This window comes from Coffea arabica, chromosome 4c, assembly GCF_036785885.1.
Source record: "Coffea arabica cultivar ET-39 chromosome 4c, Coffea Arabica ET-39 HiFi, whole genome shotgun sequence".
Taxonomy (NCBI): domain Eukaryota; kingdom Viridiplantae; phylum Streptophyta; class Magnoliopsida; order Gentianales; family Rubiaceae; genus Coffea; species Coffea arabica.
The window spans coordinates 50,287,307-50,309,429 of NC_092316.1; the positions used below are offsets into that span (position 1 = coordinate 50,287,307).

Below are 22,123 nucleotides of genomic sequence, written 5' to 3' on the forward strand. Positions count from 1 at the left end.
ATAACCGAATTTACCGAGTTCATCACACTGAATTGACCGAATTTGTAGCGTTGTTTACCCCTAATAGGAAGAAATGGAAAAACGTAAATCATACAAGACAATTTTATATGGAGTATAGGTATGTACAGACACGAGATATTCTCAATGTCATAATAAGGTTTGCTATCTACAGGCACTCTATCAGAAGTCAAAACTGCCATCCTGCCAAGGTTTACCAAATACTACCTGGAAAGAGATCAGCCAAAAGCATTCTAGCCTATGATTTGAACTTGTAAAATAACAGTCCAAGCCATTGCACCGCAACATCCCATTGCAATTTGGGATTGTAAAAGAAACATATAGATCAGGACAAATTTGTGAAGGGATCTGTCTTTTTGAAGAGGAAGTGCATATGAATTATTAACATTCTGGAAGTGGATCTCATGGATCATGGAAGCCCTTCATTCCTTTTGTTGAAGAAGAGCATTGCTGATCCAAAGGCTGTCGCGGACATCGATTAGATATTGGGGGTGCACATATTTTAGCTATGGTTCTCCTGAATAGATTAAATGTGTTCTAGAGCCTCCACAACTTTCTTCATTGATGGTCTAGCTTCAGGTGAATCCTGAAGGCATCTTATAGCAAGATAAGCCATTTGTAGAGCAGCTTTTGAAGGATATTTCCCTTCTAAGAGGGGATCCATTAGGTTCTCTAAGTTTCCTTTGGCGGTGAACTCAGATTTGGCCGAATGAACTAGACCATAATTGCTTTTTGCAGATAACCCTGTTAGCATCTCGATCAATACGACACCAAAACCATATACATCGTTCTTCACAGACAACAAATAGTCTCCTATAAAAGAAGAGTACAAGTAAAAGAATTATGACCTTATCTTTCTGTTAATGTCTTCCACAAACTTAATTTGCACCGGCTTAATTAGAACCTCAAATATGTATAGAAGCTGAAGAGATTTGATTGGGATTGACTACCTGATAGCGGACTACATTCAGGAGCGCAATAAACATAACGTCCTGTGACATAAAAAAAGGGATGTTTTCCATCAACGACTTCAGGAGGATACACATTTGCCACAGTAAAACCAGATATCTTGGCATTGTAGGACTGCAAACAAAATGTTCAGGAAGGAAATGATGTTTCTGTCAGTAGTATCATGTCCTTGACTTTTACGGTTTTCATCCATAATATGTTAGAGCTGTGTAGTTTGATTGAAAAAGTGTAGTGATCTTTGAGTGTTGAGCAGAATCAGAAAACCTCAAAGCTTTAGAGAAAACAAAAAAGCAAAAATTCCGTAGGCTATAAACGTGTACTTCTGAAAGATAAATATCTGACTTACACTATCAAGCAATATGTTTGAGGGCTCAAAGAATTGGTAGAAACCTTGCCTCCTTCCTTTTTGGGTAAAGAAACCATATAGCTCTGATGCATGCAAGAAAGCCAGACCTCGTGCTGCTCCGATTAAAATCTCAAATCTTATGTTCCATGGAAGTGGCTGAACTGCAGAGTCCCCTGAAGAAATCAAAGAACCGAAGTGAATTATTTGAACTGCAGATCATTTCCCACTACAGATGCTATCAAATATGTAAAAAGCATAACTAGAATCTTCTTACTTCTGAAGAGGTGATTCTCCAAGCTGCCCTTTTGCATAAACTCATATACAAGTAGCAGCTTGTTATTCTTGCTGCAGTATCCAAGGAGTTTCGTGACATTAGGATGAGATAGCCTTCCAAGCGTGTTCAAGACAGACTGCAAGATAATAACGTGAAACTAAGATTTGATGCAGCTAAAATAGTATCGACCTTGAGGCCACTAAATTTCTTCTATGATCACAACTGGGAGGACTTATCGTAATGTACCTACTAAAATGTTGCTCAAGTTTATGCCTCAAAAGGGCCAATAGTAAATTATTTCAGGAGATATGGTCCCAAGCTTTAGAGACAGAAAAATGTATGCATCAGCTTTTTCAGAATGAGAAAAAGCCTGTCAGAAACGAATTGAAAGGAATTCCATTTGAGTATGTGCCCCCTTGAAACATATGGTGCTCTATTCCATGTAATGGATAGGGTTGAAAACCACATCGAGTCTCTCTTGGAATCCTGAATATGGCAATATTTGTACTAATCAAAATATGTCTCTCTCCCATCAATCAGTACTATTTGAAGTGATGAAAATTCCCCTATTTGTTTGATGAGAAATGCGAAAACGAAAAAGGATACAAAAAAAGATCCCCCATCCTATTAAATCACAGGTCCAATCTGAATTACCTTCCATATTCCAAATCCTAGCGTTCCTTCAGAATCCAGTTTCTTAACAGCAATTACTGATGGGGTGTCACTGTTTGACTTGTTATCAAGCCACCCTTGGTATACTCTCCCAAGTTCACCTCTTCCCAGTACCGTATCCTCTGCAAAATCTCTAGTAGCAACCATGAGTTCTGAATAAGTGAAAATCTTTAAATTTGGGTGGGCCAAAATCTCCCCCCTTTGATAAGACTTCTCAGCTTCCACAAATCTGTTGTTCTCAGGTGATGTTCTGCTGCATGAAATTTTGCATTGGTGGATGCAACTTAAGTTGATAACATGTCACCTCAAACTAATACTCAGTAAACTAAAGTTACACAAATATGTTACAATAGAGTAGTACCTGAAAATGAGAGAGAGAGATTTTAGTTCCAGCTATTTATATTCCACAATAGGCTAAAATAGCAAGAAACAGATGTTGAAAAGGAACAGGTGGGTTTTTTCCACCAGTTACCTTCTTATTAAAAGTAAACAGCAAGAAGGTAGCTTCAAATTATCAGCTAAAGAAGAATCTTGAAACAGAAGTTGAAAAAGGAAGTGTTAAAATATCAGAATAACTGAACCTTCTCATGTTCCTTGTGGTCTGATGATTCTCCAATTTCAATCGTTCAACAGTTCACCAATTAAAACATCAGCTTCAAACTTGTACTGACAAACTTGTTACTTGTCAGTACAAGTTTATATTGCATAAATTGATCTACCGCTGGATTAAAACTTGAGTGAACTATGAATTTGGTCGATGTTGAAGAGCATAATTAAATTTCTCTCCATCAAAATTAAAGAAAACAGCCTTATAATGACGTTTATGAAGTAACTAATGACGTTAGCAGTTAGCAGAGGAAGTGAGAAACTTTCATACATAGAAACAATATCTCCAAATCTAACTCAGTATAAACCCACCTGTTATTTCAGATCCATCAAGTGTTTTTGTCATTGTCTGACCTGGATTTTCAGAAATGGTGAAACTTGGTCCTTTAGCATGTTTTAAAGCTATCAGAACCTGTGGCATTTGAGGTCGCTTAGAAGGCTTTGGACTGAGGCAGGCCTTGGCAACAAAAGCAACTGCCCAAACTTGCGTTGAAACATTCTTATCTACGATTAAGGACGAGTCCAAAATGTCTAAAACAAGTTTCTGATTGGATGGAATGATGTAAGGCAGAGTATTTGCAATCAAATCCTCCATACTGGAGTTATTGGAAGTATCCTTAACCAGTTTGCCAGTAACTAGTTCAAGCAGAAGCTTTCCAAAGCAATAAACGTCATAGGCACGAGTTCCATCAGATGCACCAAGCCCTTCCAGGAACATTTTAAGGAAGAAAGTTAGTGTAAATATTTGGACTCAGTTGTATGTCTGAAAAGAACTCCAAAAGTAATAATTAGTGATAAAACAGAAAATTTGGGAGCACTAAGGATGATATCACAAAACGAGATCAATGTAGTTGCTCTATTGACTATCATACAACATTGAAAAGAAAGGAAGTATATGACTAGATGGCCAAAATTTCGAGCTTTCAGTAGCCCAGAACAGTAGATTATCAAGTGAACTCGCTCTATTATTTGCAATTATCCTAATGAAACTGTCCTGCTGATTGGTAGTACTATCAAATTGTCAAGACACCTAATTTGTGAAGCATGATGCTGGCTAAGGCATTGGTGGGTAAAAATGTGAAGGTTTGGCAAAATATGGTTTTCGCTACCCTATATACTTCACTGACTAGTGCTTAATGTGGCTATAATGCAAATGTGTGTATGTCTCTCAGTAAATTAATCACTAATGACTTCGAGGATCTCTCTGAAAGCAGCAGCATCCACTACTTCAAGGAGGACAACACATCAAGAGCATAAAACAGCATCCAGGGAGAATTAACGTAGATTAAGTTCACATACCAGAAGTGCCTTGTTCAGATCCCCTGTGCATAAAAAAGACAGCAAGTTGCAAACTCGATCAGAAAAAGGCAGAAACTGGACAGAAAAAGTGCGAATAGCTTCATTGTTGTGGATGATAGCCTTAAAAGCCACTTTTGACAAGAGAATCTAGTCTCAGTTTCATATGTTAATTTCAAGAGCACCTAAAACCTCAAGCCTTGGTTGATTTTCAATCACACTGAAAGAGTTCAAATAATCAATTTTGGTGAAACAAAAGCAGATGCTAGGAATCACAGTCCAGAAATTTAGTCAGATCATGTACAGACATTGATGAATATGCTTCTGTCTTACAGAAATGAGCAACTACCAACTTAAGCTCTCTAGTCGAGAAAAGATTTACGGATATGGATTATGAGGAGTTGAATGTAAATGCTTACTTTGACAACCGTAGGAACCTGGCAATCGTGTTCGGACTGGTTCTGTCTTTTTCTTCAGAACATACTTGAGTAAGGCTTCCTAACCGGACCTCAAAGTTATCATCAAGAAGTATACTGCTAGCTTGAATATCTCTTTAACAAAGACAGATGATAATAAAAACCATAATTGCTAAGTAAACAAAAATCTCAATATGGCAAAAATAAGAATAAGTTAAAGAAACTAGTAACAATGCAGGCATCATTTGCTAGCTAATGCTAGTTCTAATGAATAGGGGCTACCTGTGAACAAGGGGCGGATGACAATGATTGTGTAGGTAGCACAGACCTTCGGCAGCTCCAATTGCAATCTTCAACCTCTTTACCCAATCCAACGACGTTAAATCTTCGTGATGTTCTGGAGCAGTTTTTTTATAGTACAAGGAAAACAGATCCTTAAATGGCATGTACTTGTAAACAAGGAACCCCTCTTTCATGTTCTCAAAACAGTGCCCCAGGAAAGGGACCAATCTAGAATGTGAAACCTTGCCAAGAACTTCCACTTCTGATATAAACGCCAGCTCCCTCTTGACTGAGCTTGAAATCTCAATCTTCTTAACCACCACCTGAATCCCATCTTCAAAAACACCGTAAAAGAGATCCCCCGAGTGTCCACGCTTGATGAGATTGGACTCGTTCAAGTTCCCAGTGGCTCGAAGAATTTGTTCATAACTAAATGAATCCCCGACCGAAATGATGGGAAAATTGAAATCACTGAATCTAAAGGAGGACGAGGGGGAAGATGACACAGATGCTGCTAAGGAAAGGTCACTTGGGGTCCTTAGAGCGCTGAGTCTCAACTGCTCTCTGCGGATTGTGGCATCTACAAGTCTTTCCCAGTTGTCGTAAATTCTAGCCATCTATAATCATCATCTACTCCACTAGTATTAAACCAATATCATATACATGCTAGTACAACTGTATATACATTGTTGATCCAATCCAGAAACGATCATAAGCATCCCACAGGCACTGATGGATTCTCTTATTTGGAAAAGGGAAGGTACATAAATGTAGTGGACAGATACGAGAAGTGGGAATGTTAATTGGTACAAATTATTGATTCATCATTGCTCTGATCTTATGCATAGTACTTTAGTGTTGGCATAATCTTGGATTCTCAGGTTGAAGGCGTTGACTGATGTGTTAGTTTTGGAATGCTGACCTTAGGAATTTTCGTGGACGTTTCATCTACATTTTCAATTCATTTTTCTTTTGGTGAATGTCTACTTGAAGTCGAAGACCATAAAGCAATGGGATAATTGCAGAAACCTCCCCTGAGATTTCTGACACTTGCATTGACCTCCCCTGTGGTTTGAAAAATTGCACTGACCTCCTTTGAACTTACTAATCCTTTGCAAATTTAGTCCAAACGATTAAAATATTATTTTGGAGAGTGAAATTAAAATTTTGTACCAGATTTGCCCTTTGTGCTACATGTTCAATGAATGATAAAGTATTACAAATCAATTAAAAATTAATAAACTTTAATGGGTGTAGTTTATAGGCAAATACGCATTACCCATTTAAAATACCGGTTCTTTATGGATATTTTACTTTCAAACTTTTAATTTATGATAAACATATCAATGTTTGTAAGTAAAATTCAAAAAGTGTTACAGTAATATTCTTACAAAAAAGAAATCGGTAGGTTATCTATTTAATATAAATTAAATATTAAAAAAAAAGAAATAGCCCATAAAGTATTAATTCTTTATGGTTTTCATCCATTAGATGAGTAAAGTATAGGCTCTTTATGGGCATTTTATTTTGAATCATTTAATTTATGTTAAATACATAAATATTTGTAACTAAAATTGAAAAAGTGTTATATTAATATTTTTACGAAAGGGAAACTGGTAGATTTTGTATTTAACAAAAATTAAATATTTGAGACTAAATACAAATCTTTGTATTATCAAATAATTAATTTTTGTTAAACACAAAACCTACCAGTTTTCCTACCGTAAAAATATTAATGTAACACTTTTTCAATTTTAGTTACAAACATTTATGTATTTAACATAAATTAATGATTCAGAATAAAATACCCATAAAGAAACAATACTTTACTTATCTAATGGGTGAAAGTCATAAAAAATTAATACTTTATGGGTCATTTCTTTTTTTAAAAAAAATATTTAATTTATATTAAATAGATAACCTACTGATTTCCTTTTTGTAAGAATATTACTGTAACACTTTTTGAATTTTACTTACAAACATTGATATATATCGTAAATTAAATGTTTGAAAATAAAATATCCATAAAGAGCAAGTATTTTAAATGGGTAATGCGTATGTGCCCATAAACTATACCCCTTAAACTTTATTAATTGTTAATTGATTTGTAGTACTTTGTCATTCATTAGACATGTAGCACAAATGACAAATCTGGTACAAAATTCTAATTTCACTCCCTAAAATAAAATTTTAATCGTTTGGACTGAATTTGTAAAGAATTAGTAAATTTAAGGGAGGTCAGTGCAAGTGTCAGAAACCTCAAGGGAGGTTTCTGCAATTATCCCTAAAGCAAACTACTAAGTAACAAACCACCTGCAGCAGCAGCCCAAGAAACGACTTTTTTTTTTTTTTTTTTTGTGAGAAAGATGCAAGAAAACCTTCCCTCACAATTACCATTAGTGTTTTTCAAATTTTTGGGATAATTTCACAAACCTCGCCCGAGGTTTTTAACAATTATCGAGAGCTCTCCCCAAGTTTTAAAAATTACATATACCTCCCCTATTTTTACTGTTTAATAACAATATAGGTCCAACAATATAGATTTTCTCACAAAATTTCTAAATTGCCCTTTAAACAAAGAAAAATATAGTATACTCAATTATTTTCTTCCACACTTTGCACAAATCAACAAATTTAATCCCTAACAACCATCTAAGCATAAGTTTTAAAACCAAATAGTCGTCCAAAGGATCTCAACCTACATGTACAATATCAATACTTGCTACGTAAAAAAAAAAAAAAAAAATACACACACACACAAACCCCATTGACAACCAATTTTATACCCCAAAATTAAATACCAATACTCAAATACCTTTTCAATACAAATTAATCTGACTTAGAACGGTTATTATAACCCTTTTATGGTCTTAAAAATATTAATATCTTAAAAATAGAGAATAAATTCTACTTTCACAATAAAATCATAATAAAAAATTTCGAATCCAATGAAAGAAATTCTTATGTAATTATTGACATTTTATAAAAAAAATTTCTTAACAACAAACAAAATATGACAAATTCAACATCTTTAGTTCTTCTTCCTATTTCAATCATCAATTTCATTATTTATTTCTCTATCACTACAAGTCTCTTCATTTCTTTCTAATTTAACACATAAGCTGCTTCGTCTATTGATTTTATAATTTTAATTTGCTAATATCCACAAAATCGAAGATAATAAAAAAAAGGATATATTAACTAAAAAAGAAAGGAATGAAAATAGACAAGATACAAAAATAAAATAGATTTTTTTTTGGGTTTTGTAAATTTACTACTTTAAATTTAAAATTTCTACCAAGTGGAGAGCATTATAGATATTTTACTATACCAAGAGAGATAAGTGTACTTTTTTAAACCTGAGGGAAGTCGAGTGAAATTGTTAGAAAGCTCAAGGGAGGTTTCTGAAATTATCCCAAAGTTTTTTCCCTTTTTTTTAGGGATAATTGCAAAAATCTCCCCTGAGATTTCTGACACTAGCACTTACCTCCCTTATAATATTTGAAATAGCACTGACCTCCCCTAAAAAAAGTTGGGGCCTATTGTTAAGGTAAAAGTGTGTGAATTTATTTGGCTACCCCAATTATTTTCATGTTACCAAATGAAAGGTTTAATTATTTTTATCAAAACAAACAAATCCTTTATTAAACTAATTAAACTATTTGCGTGTTAAACTAATTAAACTAATTAACTAACTAACTAAAGTACTTAAGAGTCCGTCCTTGTTTGATCAGACTTGAAGCATGTTTAAGCATTATTTGTAGAGGCAACCATAAGGCGCCAATGGAGGAGGAAGATGGCGCCATGAATTGGCGCCAATTCGTGTTTTGACAGCTCTTGAGGTGACAAGCTGTCTACTTGCTCCATAAGAGAGTGTTGTGACTCATAAAATTGTGATCATTGAGGAAAGGAAATATAAGAGAAGAAGCTGGAGTTTTTGTTTAGTTTATGAGAGGTTTTATATTCGCAAGAGAGGAAGCACAATAGGCAGTAGAAAGGAACCAAAATCTGAGCATCTACTGCAGTTAATTTGCAAGAATCACAGCTGTACAGGTAAATTATTTCTGATGTTGTCACTTGAAGGCACAGAATTTGCATGTTAGCTCTTGTATGATAATAAGGCAAAACCTGACTGCAGTGAATGTATGTTAGCTCTTGCATCATGATTTGAATATGTCGGTAATGATCAATGGCATATGAATGTAATGTTATTTTAGTTGTTTAAGACTTGCTGCTCTACTATTCCAGTTGTTTAAGACTTGTTGCTCTGCTATTCCAGTTGTTTAAGACATGGTTATCAATGGATGATGTATCATGATTTGTTTTGATCTTCACAGCTCTTGTATAAACAGGGTATATTGGTCATTGTCTGAGTTCATGACTGGTCTATGATACAAATATTGAACATTTTAGTACAATTGTAAGGTGTTGTGATTTTCTCTTTGCTCAATAACTGTCACTTTTGAAACTTAGGATGGCTCTTCTTCCTGGTTATGACATATCTGTCCACTATGAGGGGAAACAAGTGAGAATTCCAAATGTCGATCCAATTGGTTACTGTTACATTAACTTGCTGTTTGATATTGCCGAGAAGGTATTCAGTCAAGTCCCTGGGCATCTGAATAAGTTAATACACATGAGGTGCCTAATTCCTAAGACAGGTCGCATGTTTGATATTATAGATGATGATAGTGTTAGTGAAATGTTCAAAATGCATAAGTCTGTAATGGTGATTAATGTGCATATGCTGGATATGGATGTTATTCCTAATGATCAAACTAATTTTGAGGTTGACAATGGTCATAATACCTATCTGAACTTAGGAAAAATAGGAAAAGACAATGTATATGTTGTTGAGGTTGATGATTTTGAAGGTGAATATAATGATTCCAGCTCTGATTCAAGCTGGTTGCACAACGTGGATAGTGACAATGAGGAGGGCATAGATGTTGATAGTATGTCTCTGGCAGGTAGTGAGAATGCTGACATGTTTTTTTTCTGATTTTGATGACAATTAGGAGGGTGATATTGTTCCTGATTCTGAAAATGAGGAAGAATGTGACCTCATTCAGCAAGCTCTGAAATAAAAAATGTGGACGTACAATCCAAAAGGAGACATAGAGTTTAAGAAAGGTCAGCTGTTCACTAATGTTGATGCATTTATAGCAGTTTTAAAGGACTATGTAATTCATAAAAGATTTCCTATTGTGAGAGTGAAGAATGAAAATAGTAGAGTAACTGCTATTTGTAGTATTGAAGGATGCAAATGGAGAATTCATGCATCACCAGTAGCAGATTCCATCACCTTTATGATTAAATCTTACCAAGGTGAACACACATGTGTGATGGATAGGAAGAACATAGAAACTACAACTGAGTGGATTGCAAAGAAACTAGTACCAGTCATGAGAATTCACCCTAACATGTCCACCAAAGGAGTAGAAGCAGAGATGATTAAATATGGTATGCATCCAAGCAAATGGCAGATTTATAGAGCACTTTCAAAAGCAAGGAATGAGATTGAAGGCAATCATAGTGAATCCTACACCAAATTGCCAAAGTATGCAGAACTCCTCAGGAAATACAATCCACACAGTATCTACAAAATACACTATGATAGGCCTACTCTCTTTGTTGAGTCTAGATTTCTAAGAATATTTGTTAGTTTCAAAACTCAAAGAAGTGGATTTGTTAAAGGCTATATACCTTTTATTGGTTTTAATGGATGTTTTTTGAAAGGTCTCTTTGGTGGTGTACTTCTCACAGCAGTTACTTTAGATGCTAACAATAACATTTTTCCTATTGCATTTGCTTTGACTGAGTGTGAAAATAAAGAAACCTGGAGTTGATTTTTTCATTACTTTGAGGAGTTCTTTGGGTCATTTAGAGAGAATGTTCCTTTAACCTTTATGAGTGATAGGCTAAAGGTACATTAATTTTGCAATAGTTTTGTTCAGTTCTGATTCTGTCAGTCATCAGTGTAACAATATAATTTTTTTGGTTTTCATTTCAGGGCTTGAATCTTGCTTATGAAGAGATACTGCCTGTTACTAGTGGAAGGCATTGTTGTAGGCACATCTACAACAATTTTAAACTCAATTTCCTAGTATTTTGCTCAATAACCTGTTTTGGAGAGCAGCAAAAAACTTTGACATTGCAGGGCATAATGAAGCCATGGCTAGCATAAAGGAGCTAAACATAGTAGTTTGAAATATTTGGAGAAAATTTCCAAAATAACTTGGTGTAGATATACCTTTCATACTGGAATTAAGTGTGATCGTGTCACAAATAATTGCACTGAGTACTTTACTGCATGGGTAGGTGAGCTAAGAGAGAAACCTATCTTGACACTGGTTGAGGGGCTTAGGAAGAAGTTCATGAAGAACATGCACAAGAGATATTAGAAATGGTGCGCACTAACCATTGCTGTCACCCCAAAGATAGTGGATAAACTGCAAAAAATAGGACAAGCATTAATACAATGTCAACTCACTATGGCAAGTGATGACATAGTTGAAGTGGGGGATATGAGTAGGTCTTACATGGTCAATTTACCAGCTAAAAGTTGTGATTGTGGACCTTTTCAAATTTCAGGACTTCCTTGTAAACATGCTGCATTAGGATTATCTACAAGAGACAGAAGCTGGAGTCCTACTGTGATCATTGGTTCTCAAGAGATATATACTTAAAGACATATGCAAGTATGATTCATCCAATTCCTGATGAGAAGATGTGGCCATCTTTGCCACATGTTACGCCTTCAATAATTTTGCCTTCTCCTTTGAGGAGAGCTCCAAATAGACCAAGGTGAACAAGAGTAGGGAACATGATGAAAGACAATCTGCATCATAACCAAAAAGGTTGAGCAGATTCAAGTGTGGAAACTGTGGCTCTTTTGGTCACAACAAGAGGTCATGCCAAAGAGCACCTGTCTAGAAGAAGAATGGCAACACAACTCCCGGTCAACAGGTCTTATATGTGGTCAATTTGCTACTGAAAATAATAATGAAAACAAATAAAATACACTAATGTTAGCTTATTCCCTAACAATTGAGCTATAGAAAAGGCAAACCAGGAAGAGAGACTGTAAACATAGACCTATCAGGAGCTACTCTTTGGGTAAAATTTTTTTTGAAGTATTATCAGGATTGTAACATTTAAAACCTTCTAATATCTAATACTACTTGTCTATGTTTACTGCTGGGATCATATCTCTGGCAATGTGCTTGTTCTATACTTAAGCCAAGGAAGCAATCCTTCTTCTCCAAATCAACTTGGAACTATAAATATACAACAGTAGATTCAGACCACAACAATTGCTTCAAAGAAAAAGGTTCATTCGAATGACTGCATTTTATACATGCTTCAGGATAATGTTTGAGTATAAGGTTCAATCTCTGTGATTGTGCAGAGAGAAAGGCCATTGTGCAATACTGGAGCAACTGCTAGAAGGAGTAGCAAGGGAACTGTTGCAAATACAACTACTCAGGTCACTCAAACTCTGGAACCTCCTCCAGTCCAGCAAATTGTAGCATCTCAAGTTGCTACAGCTGCATCTTTCTCAATCAATGCAACTACAACACTGCAGTCAACAAATGTCAGCAGCAGCAGCAGTTTTAGTATGCAACTCTGATGCATACTCTGCAATTTTCTGCTTACTGCTTACTGCTTGAGTTTCAACTTAGTAGTGTGCTATTAATTAGGTCAATAGATACAAATGTTTTGTATATGACTGTTGCAGATATATATTTGAGCTGATAGGTCTTTGTAATCCTCACCATATGTTATAAGTTATTGCAGCAGATGGTGTTTTGAAACTAGTGGATTTCTCAGTTATGCTTTTGTATTAATGGATTGTTCTAATACTCTTTTGTAGTAATGGATTTTTTTTATGCATTTTTGTATTAATGCAACTGCTTTTCGTATCTGTTTTTGCAAGTATTGTTAGATGAAGTGGATTTTGTACTTATGACAGTAGATTTAAACTTAATTGGTTGCATTATAATGTAAACTAGAAATGGTGCTGCATACATGATGTTCCACTTTTCCTCTCCTATGTCTTGCAACACCAATTTGAACTGTAGCAACATCTTATATTTAGATATGTACATTTGAACCTGCACATCATCGTATTGGCTTTACAATATGGATGAAAACATACACAGCAACAAGTATGAGATTGATGATGAAAAGTATGTTGACTGCTACATTTATAGCTGCTACACTTGCCACTACAATTGGCATTTCCCTTTGCATTGCCATAGACCTTTGTAGCTATTGTTGAGATTGCAGAACAGAATTGGTGTCAATTCTTCTACTACTGACCTCTTTTTCTTTAAGACCCTCATACCACTGGAAGTACTTGCATTATGCACAACAAAAATATAACTTGTTCGGGTTCTTTTCAGTCTCAAAGATCTTCAATGTTGCCTTTTGATTGCAGGTGCTATATTTGTTCCTTATCGTGAAAGATGTTGGGAGTTCCATGATGCTCTCTTGTGGCTGGAAGACTGCATACTGTTTGCTGCAATATTTCACCTCAAGCTACCAAACTGATGTCAATCAAACCGGCTGTGTTTTGAGTTGGAAACAAACAACTCATTGTTTTGCTAATATAGAGTTTCATGTATCAAGACCATCCTTTATAAGCTGGTGCAACAAACTGCACATTTAGCTGTTATCTAGCCGTTGGTTTCCCTCGGTAAAGAAGCTGTTGCAGGTTGCTTGGAAATGGTTTGCATTTACACCCCCTGAACTTTCTTGATCCTTAATACCTTTGTCCTTCCCTTGCTAATACTACTTGCCAAACAAGATTAAGGGCAAATTTGGCACAAATTTCTCATCTCACTCTTTAAAATAATTTTTTAATGAGACATTTTCCTGCCTGGACTGAATCTGCAACATATTCATTAAGTTCAAGGGTGCTGCATGTTATTTCTTAAACCAGAGAGGAGGTGAATGCTAGTGTCAGAAACCTCAGGGGAGGTTTCTGCAAGTTTTCCTTTTTTTTAACATTTAAATGTTACACATATGTTTTTCACAAAATTTAAACGCACCAATTTGGTCCAAAATTCAGTATTGAATCACTTTTCACTTTAAACTGTTGCGACAACCGCACATGATAATTTTATAAGAGCAAAAATATTAAATTGAGTAATGTTTACTTGTAACATGTTACATGTGCCACTTATATGATCCAATGTTTGTTTTATTTCTTTATTTGTGATGCTAGTGATTATTAATTTTTCTAGAAACAAACATCCTATACTTAAAGCTCAATATATCATGTTGAAGACAAATTTAATTTGGACTCATGAAAAAAGTATTGTTAGGAATGGCAACGGGGCGGGAACCCTGCCCAGTTGCCCAAGCATTCCATGGCCCTTGCCCCACCTCCTGTCACCCGCTCCTCCATCTCACTTTCCTCGCAGACAGGGGGAAAAAAGCTTATAATTGGTAAAAAATATATATATAATTAATAAAAAAATATAATTAATAATTTAGTATAAAAGTATAATTAGTAAAAAATGTATAATAGAATAAATGTACAATTAGTAAAAAAGTGTAATTACTAGTAATTTAGTATAAATGTATTAGTATAACTAATCAATAATTTGTATTAGTATAAATATATAACTATTAGTATAACTAATAATATTAAGTATATTACATATACATAATCTACTATTTATAACTAGTAATATAATTATTATAACTAATAATATTAAATATGCTATATATAATTATAATATATATATATATATATAAATAGACGAGTGATGGGGCTGGGAATAGGGCGGGGGTATATTCCCTCATCCCCCGCACCATTTTGTAGCGAGTGAGGGGAAAATGTTACCCTTGCCCTGCCCTGTCCCAACCCCCATCAACCCCTTGCGATGGCACCCGTCCTAATTGTTATCCCTAAATATTGTTACTACAGCACAACTCAATTTATTCATTGAGCTCCATATAGCTAGATAATTTTTTTGAGCGTAAGTGGGAGAATTTGAATTCGAAACCTTGTACTTAATTACCTTTTATCTTACATGCATTACATTATACAGTACTCCCTTCGTCCCATTGAAACTGTCATGCTTTCCATTTTAGTCTGTCCCAAAATGTTTGTCATATGTCTAAAATGACAAATGAATTTTTCTCCTTTTCTTATTTTACCCTTTAAGTACTACATTTAAATATGTGGGTCTAACACAAGTTTTCATAAGATCGGGACGCACTTTAAAGTGCGTGATTGGTGCTAGTGGATGTTTGCTAGCGCGTGCAGTACAACATAAGCAAAGACTTAGTGTAGCTTTAATAATGTAGTGGGCCCAGATTGTTGACTTGTTTGCATAAATCATTTGTATAACTTCACCACACCACTTATGGGCAAAGTTTGGGCAACTTGGCAAGGACAATTTAGAAAGTGCAAATGAATATCTCTTCTTTTTGCATACTATTGAAAAATACTCCAGTTCCCGAAAAGTGACAAACTTTTCGGGATGGAGGGAGTATTATTTTGGATAAATTTTTGCAAATAATCTCTTATCCAAATAGACTCGTTATGCAATGCTCTCAAGTCTCAACCAACCAAAAAGCTAGCCGAACCAGAACCGAAACCCAAACAAGCGGCACCAATCAGACCGAACCAAAGCCAGTGTCATATAAAAACCCAAAAGGGTTTTAGGGTTTAAGGCTATCTAACATTTCACAAAACAAACAGAGAAGCGGTAGGAGGGTTTTAGAGAGCGCTGCAGAGCAGAAAAAGAAATAAAAGAGGAAAAATGGTTGCTGACAAAGGTAAAAAGCAGAAAATTGCTGAAAAAGGAGATGATGAAAACAACAACAACAACAACTCAGACCCCATTGATGGAGAGCTCGTTCTCTCCATTGAAAAGTTGCAAGAGATCCAGGATGACCTCGAGAAGGTAATTTTTTATTTCGCTCCTTTTACCCTTTTTTTCCCCTTTTTAAGAATATTTTATGGGCTTATGATTTTTATTTCTGTTATTTTATCAAGTAAACAAGGGAAATTAGAAGGGATAAAAGGTGGGTCTTTTTTTTTAGTAACTTTTTTTTGGGACAAAAGATTAAATTTTTATTAGCTTCTTTTTGTTGGAGTGTTCTTCATTTAATGAACTATTGTTGTAGACGAAATGAGTGGCTCAATTTTGTTAATTTGTTCTAAATAATTATAGTATAAGGTCTTTAGTTTTAGATGTTCATGGTTGAGCTTGTATTACTATGTACATTGGTTTTTTCTGGTGACTTTTGGGACTGATTTTGTACTGGGTTCTTATTAGTAGTTAGTTTACTATTGGTTCTGCCCCCTTAATGAAATTAATTTGTGAGAATATGATAGTTAGCGATTAAACTTTTGATTTTTGGGTGTTCCTCGTCCAGCTTTTATTAATGAGTAGATTCAGATTTCCTTAGCTGTGAAACTGATTGTGATCTGGGTGCTCCTAGGAATGAGTTCACTATCATTTAAATTTATTAGAAAAACGGCAGTTTGCTAACAGAATTCGTTTTTCCAGTTACTTTTGTTAAGCTTGTACTGGAAAGTGCTTCTGATTTCTTACAGCAGTGGGTTTAGTATTAATTCTGCCCCTTTTTATAGAAGTCAACTTTCTAAACAGATGAGAATTTGCATTCAAGTCGCGCCGTTGGATATCGATGATAGGCATCTTTACCACTTGATTATGTTGCCCTCTTCTTTTTTTACTTGTTATATCTTTTCCTGAAACCATTTTTTTTTTGCATTAAACTGATTTTTGAGATCTGAATTATGACTTTCTGCTTCAACAACATGTATTTTGAACTCAAAACAGAGTGGTTAAGAGTTTACATGGAGAGATTTTCTTTTTGCTAGTTGTTTTCCCTTTGGTAAGATGGGATTAGAATCCTAAACAATAATGCATTAAGCTTTTTTAGGCATATTGACTTTATTTTATTGCAGTGAACCTTTTATCTTCTCATTTAACTTATTTTAATGGCTTTAATAGACTACAGGCATCCAAATTCTTGTTAGATTAAGTGTTTGTTACTTTGGCTTTTGCTTTCAGATCAACGAGGAAGCAAGTGATAAGGTCTTGGAGATAGAACAGGAGTTCAATGAAAAGCGAAAGCCCATATATGATAAGAGAACTGAAATTGTCAAATCTATTCCAGACTTCTGGTTAACTGCTGTTAGTGATTCCCTCAGCTTGCTTCATTTAGTCATTGAAACTGCATTTCTCAAGTATCTTATGGTCAGTTGACCTGTCTTATTGCTTATTGCAGTTTATGAGTCATCCTGCTTTGGGTGAACTTTTAACTGAAGAAGACCAAAAGGTTTGAGTTTCACTTCCATGCATCCCTAGAGATAATATGTTATCCCTTTTCAGAATGTGCATATTTTTCCCTATTTTTTAGCCTTTGGTGAATTATGAGGTTAATCTTTTAGGACATAGCTGCTGATAGAGTGACTTGTCAAATTTTGATATTTGATTAACCAAGTTTGTAACTTCCCCCTTTCATGGTAGATTTTCAAGCATCTGAGTTCAATTGAAGTTGAAGATTCTAAAGATGTGAAATCGGGTTACTCTATTACGTTTGTGAGTTTATAGTTCCTCTCTTTTGTTGGAAGCATATTCATTTACAAAAATTTGTTCTTAAGTGTTCTATATTTTGCTCCAGAACTTCAGTCCAAATCCTTATTTTGAAGATAAAAAGCTTACAAAGACTTTTACCTTCCTCGATGAAGGAACTACGAAAGTCACTGCAACTTCAATTAAATGGAAAGAGGGAATGGTAGATCTCTTGTTTTTCTGCCTTTAAGGTTTTTATGGCTTAATTTGTTTGTCTAAGATGGTTTTGTTGATTTTGTGAAGGGCCTTCCTAACGGAGTAGCTAATGAGAAGAAAGGTAACAAGAGAGTGCATGCTGACGAAAGGTTGGTATTATTGGTATTGTATGTAAATTCACTTCTAGATATTGAAGTTTGGTGCAATTCATTTGCTTTTTAAAAAAGTCTTGCCACATGTGCTTTTATTCAAGGTGATAAAGTTTCTAGTGAACTTGATTGAGTGTTTGAAATTTTAAGTAACTATCAATAAACCTTGTTTAGACCACCCATGTTTTACATGCTGGTATATTTTGTTAAAAGACTTGTTTTGTTTCAACATCTTGTTTTTATCTGTGCCCATGCCTTAATTAGAAGGGTCCAAATATTTGTTATTTTTGAGATTTTACTCTATTGTTTATGTATAAGTAATGGTAGGATGTGAAAATGTAACTTTTGTTTCTTGGGCAAGTTGACGGTGTCCAAAACATATCCCGTATGCATTAACCTGTTGTCTTAGGTTACTAAGATGGGTAGAGAGCAAACTTTAATTAGCGTTGTTTGAGTTTAATTACAATATTCTTCCACGAGCCTGATTGAATGCTAAAATATCTTTCGGACTTTATTAAATTCGAGTTCGTTTTTCTTAATTTGCTCTTGTCTTCTGCTTGCTCTAATCAAATCTGTTTTGATGATGCTTTTTTATGCTGCATTTCATTTCATGCATCAATGTAGTCATGAGGTGCAAAATGATGAACAAAACAAGCATTTCTTCTTTTTGTAGTCTATAGTTGGACTTTTTAAATTCATAGCAAGTAGTGAATGGCATCAAATCTACTTGTACGCTTAAATTTGTGTCTTTTAATGATTTGGATGCAGCTTCTTTAGTTGGTTCAGTGGAAACGAGCAAAAAGATGATGAATTGGATGACATTCATGATGAGGTACACTCTATTCTTTCATGGTGTCTGAGAATTTAAGATCATATGTCTATGTTGCTTTCTTGCTTTCAATAACTTGCAGTGCAACTCTTCTATTTTTAATTTGCAAACCCGTTTTGACAGATTGCTGAGATAATTAAGGATGACTTATGGCCCAACCCCCTGACTTACTTTCACACTGTAAATGCACTTTTCTCTCTTTTTTCATTTGATATTAAGTTGAGGTTTAATCATGAAGTGTTAGCTCTTGCTCCTCCTACTTTTTCCCTCCTTTTTGCATTGTATCTTAATTAATGTTCTTTGATTTTGGCATAGGATGCTGATGAAGAGGATTTTGATGACGAAGAAGGTGATGATGAGGTAAACTTATTTGCCTTATAGTGTTTAAGAAAGCTTGGGTGGTTTATATATACATAATTGATTCTCTTAATCATTTTAGGTCTTAGTCTGGTTTATTGATTCCCTTAATAATTTTAGGTCTTTGTCTCGCTTATCTTTTCTTTCTAGCTGAATCCTATTTTGGGGAAGGACTAATATGTTTAAAGTAGCATGTTTAATTGGTATCCCCTTTGACTTGCTTTGACAGAATTACTGTTTTGCTTGCAACAATAATCAAGTCAAATCAAGCATGTTACATGTTGATATCTAAATCCCAATTGTTCTTGGACTACGCTGAAGTCTTGCAAAGTTAAATTATGTGCATTTAAGGAGTAGGGTGCTTATGGGGGACAGAAAATTTACATATCTATTAAAAATAAGATGAGTTTGTAGCTTTTCTCCCCCTTTCTTGGAGTGAAATATCTTTTAATGGAAAATTCAGAAATGTGGTTCAAGGACCTATTAGGAAAATATAAGCTTTCACTACCTGGAGTATCAACTGCTAAGGTGTACTCAAGTGATGTTGCTGAGTTTAGAAAATGATGATGACAAAGCCCTCTCATCACTCTGGACTCACTCTCCTGTTAACTTTTTGCAGGCTTAAACTCTTCAATAGCATTCTCTCTTTTCATTTCTTACTCTCTGATCTAATGCTCTCTCTGTTTCCCCCTACTCGCTAATCTCCCCTCCCCTCCTATTATTATTATTTCTTTCTGTTGTTTTGTTGGAGCAATCCTTTTCATTACAATAATTCTTGTGTCTTCTAGCTTTTTTATTCTCTGGTTGAAATCTTTTTGGCCTCTGCACTTGACACTAACCAAATGCGTTAAAAGAATGTATCATGATTCTGCAATTGGTTGGTTTGGCAAGTAGATATTTTCTTTCAAAAATGTACTGCTAGATGATTATGTTAGCATAAATTTCTATGCAATTCGAACTTACTTTGTTTTGACTTGTAATCTCATCTCTGTTATCCTATTCTTTTTATGCATTTTTACTTATTTAGACTGGGCTAGTACTGGATTTGTAGATTACTGTTACATTCTGTTTTAATCTGCCATATGATGTTTGGGACTCTGCGCAAGGGCTTTGATGTCCATTTTACTCTATTGGATGTGGACAGTGAGATAATCTTTTTGTACATCCCTTCTGATGGCAGCATGCTTGGCTAATACTACTAGTAATCCTAAAAAATTTTGGCTGAGCTTCTGTAATGCTGAGATAATCATGAAGAAGATCTTCACATGATAATGCAGAGATTTGTTTCTTCATGTCTGGTGCTACCAATGATATTATTGTCCTTTAAGTGTCAGACACATGATTATTTTATTACATGTTGGCTAGCCTATGTAGCTGACTAGTATTTGATGCAATGCGAAAGTTTCCGGTTAATTTTGTTAATTTATTGAACTCTTTGTTGCGAGGACTAAGAATATAGATTGAGGGGAGGAGGACAGATCAGAGTGGGAGGGAAGAGAGGAGAGTGGATCAGAGAGTGAGTGGCTGCAAAGTCCTGCCTGTTCAAACAGATGAGTGTGAGAGTGCACATATGGAAGAATAAGAATGTCAGAGTGATGAAACAGAAGTGCTAATGTGGTTGTTTATATTAGTTAAGGAAGTCGCTTTTCAATTTCTAATACCTGACCCTTGTACCACTTAGAATGCACTGGCTAATCTAGTGAACTCTACTTTAGTAAAGAGTTGAGCATTTTGAGTAAAAGAATATATACTCTGGATTGCAAATGTGCGTGCTACACTCTTAGCTACAGTACATACATATGCTGAAGAGGTAGAAATGCGCTTCAGAATCATGCAAACGGAGTGTATTGTTTGTCCAATTCTTTTTGGGGATCAGATACAGTGATTCATTCCCAGAACCGTTTTCTAGCTAGGCATATTACGGATTTTGTTGCAACATCTAACGAATTGGTCCTTTGCAGGAGAAGGGTAGTGATGACACGGAAGATGATGACGATGAACCAGATGATGATGAAGAAGATGAAAATGGTGATGAGGATTAGGCCAATCAGGTCACTCAATATGCAGATGCAGGTCCCTAGGTTGTGATACTTGTTTGCCAGTGATGTCTGGCGGTGATTTTACTTTTGCAAGGAACACAAGGTGCAGAGTGGTGATTGCTGCCTTTAATGGACTCTAGTTTTTACAACTAGTGGTTCTTTGACCTGTTCACCTTTAGTCTGAGTGGATCTTTTTAGTTCACCGTCTTCTTTTTCATGTTCTATAGAGTTAAAGTTATGGCTTTGTCATCCTGGACATGCTATATGCTAGATTCTTTTGGCTTGGGAGGATGTAATAGATTTTAGTTTGACTAACTTATATGACCTTGTTAAATATAGATCAGCTTCAAAACAGGGTTAAAGTGTCTTGGGCATCTTATCAGATCTGAAGTCCAACTTTTAGAACAGCCAAAATCTTCTCATTATCAGTTATAATTCAACAACCAATTATTGATCTGACCAATTATGACAACAGAAGTATAGTGAAGTAAATAATGTAGTCTCTAAAAATTATGGTTACACCAGTTGAGCAGCATCCAATTTTTCACACATTTCTAATCTTGTCTGGCAACTTTGTGTGTAAGCATCAGTACAAGGTGCAGATTTTGAGCATCTTGGAACATTTAGATTCGTACCTTACTCAGGACAGGACAAGAAGAAACAGACAAATAAATTGAAGAAACAGTGGAATATGATGTGCCAAAATCTTCTCATTATCAGTTATGATTACGTGACAACCAATTATTATCTGACCATTATTATTTTACTTTGGTTCGTCATGAAAGCAAAATATTCGAGTATACCATACCCAGCTTGAGGATGATTCTCATGGTAGTGTTCTTGTCCATTAGAACTTGGCAGTTCTGTCATATGATCTTTTCCAGTATAATATCTAGCCAAATATTGACAAAAGAAGAAAGAAGTATATCCGGGCTGAGCATTATCCTATTTTTTTCTCACATTTCTACCTTGTCTCTGGCAACTTGTGCGTATACCTGGCAATTGGACAGGTTGGGCGGGTTGATGTTCGGTTTTCATTTAAATGGATTATACCTAATCCGCCCAATATTAGATTGGGTTAATTTTGG

The 22,123-nt window shown here is 35.1% G+C and overlaps 3 protein-coding genes across 3 annotated transcripts; 1 reads left to right on the forward strand and 2 right to left on the reverse strand.

Annotated features, from left to right (window-relative positions):
- Positions 1–74: 74 nt before the first annotated feature.
- On the reverse strand, positions 75–2,991 carry LOC113740327 (probable serine/threonine-protein kinase PIX13). Its single transcript, XM_027267926.2, has 6 exons — positions 2,861–2,991; positions 2,262–2,532; positions 1,608–1,743; positions 1,334–1,506; positions 969–1,101; positions 75–831 (listed from the first exon to the last, which is right to left on the reverse strand). Exons 1-6 carry the CDS (start codon positions 2,866–2,868, stop codon positions 545–547), a joined length of 1,008 nt encoding a protein of 335 aa, XP_027123727.1. The 5' UTR covers positions 2,869–2,991; the 3' UTR covers positions 75–544.
- Positions 2,455–5,832, reverse strand: LOC113740324 (probable LRR receptor-like serine/threonine-protein kinase At2g16250). Its single transcript, XM_027267919.2, has 4 exons — positions 4,880–5,832; positions 4,601–4,732; positions 4,185–4,207; positions 2,455–3,590 (listed from the first exon to the last, which is right to left on the reverse strand). Exons 1-4 carry the CDS (start codon positions 5,494–5,496, stop codon positions 3,178–3,180), a joined length of 1,185 nt encoding a protein of 394 aa, XP_027123720.1. The 5' UTR covers positions 5,497–5,832; the 3' UTR covers positions 2,455–3,177.
- A 9,718-nt stretch (positions 5,833–15,550) lies between these two features.
- LOC113740330 (NAP1-related protein 1-like) lies at positions 15,551–21,389 on the forward strand. The gene is made up of 10 exons (XM_027267932.2): positions 15,551–15,804; positions 16,942–17,064; positions 17,159–17,209; positions 17,401–17,472; positions 17,555–17,668; positions 17,749–17,810; positions 18,579–18,642; positions 18,763–18,819; positions 18,955–18,999; positions 20,958–21,389. The coding sequence occupies exons 1-10, from the start codon at positions 15,661–15,663 to the stop codon at positions 21,036–21,038; spliced, it is 813 nt and encodes a 270-aa protein (XP_027123733.1). The 5' UTR covers positions 15,551–15,660; the 3' UTR covers positions 21,039–21,389.
- The last annotated feature ends 734 nt before the right edge of the window (positions 21,390–22,123 follow it).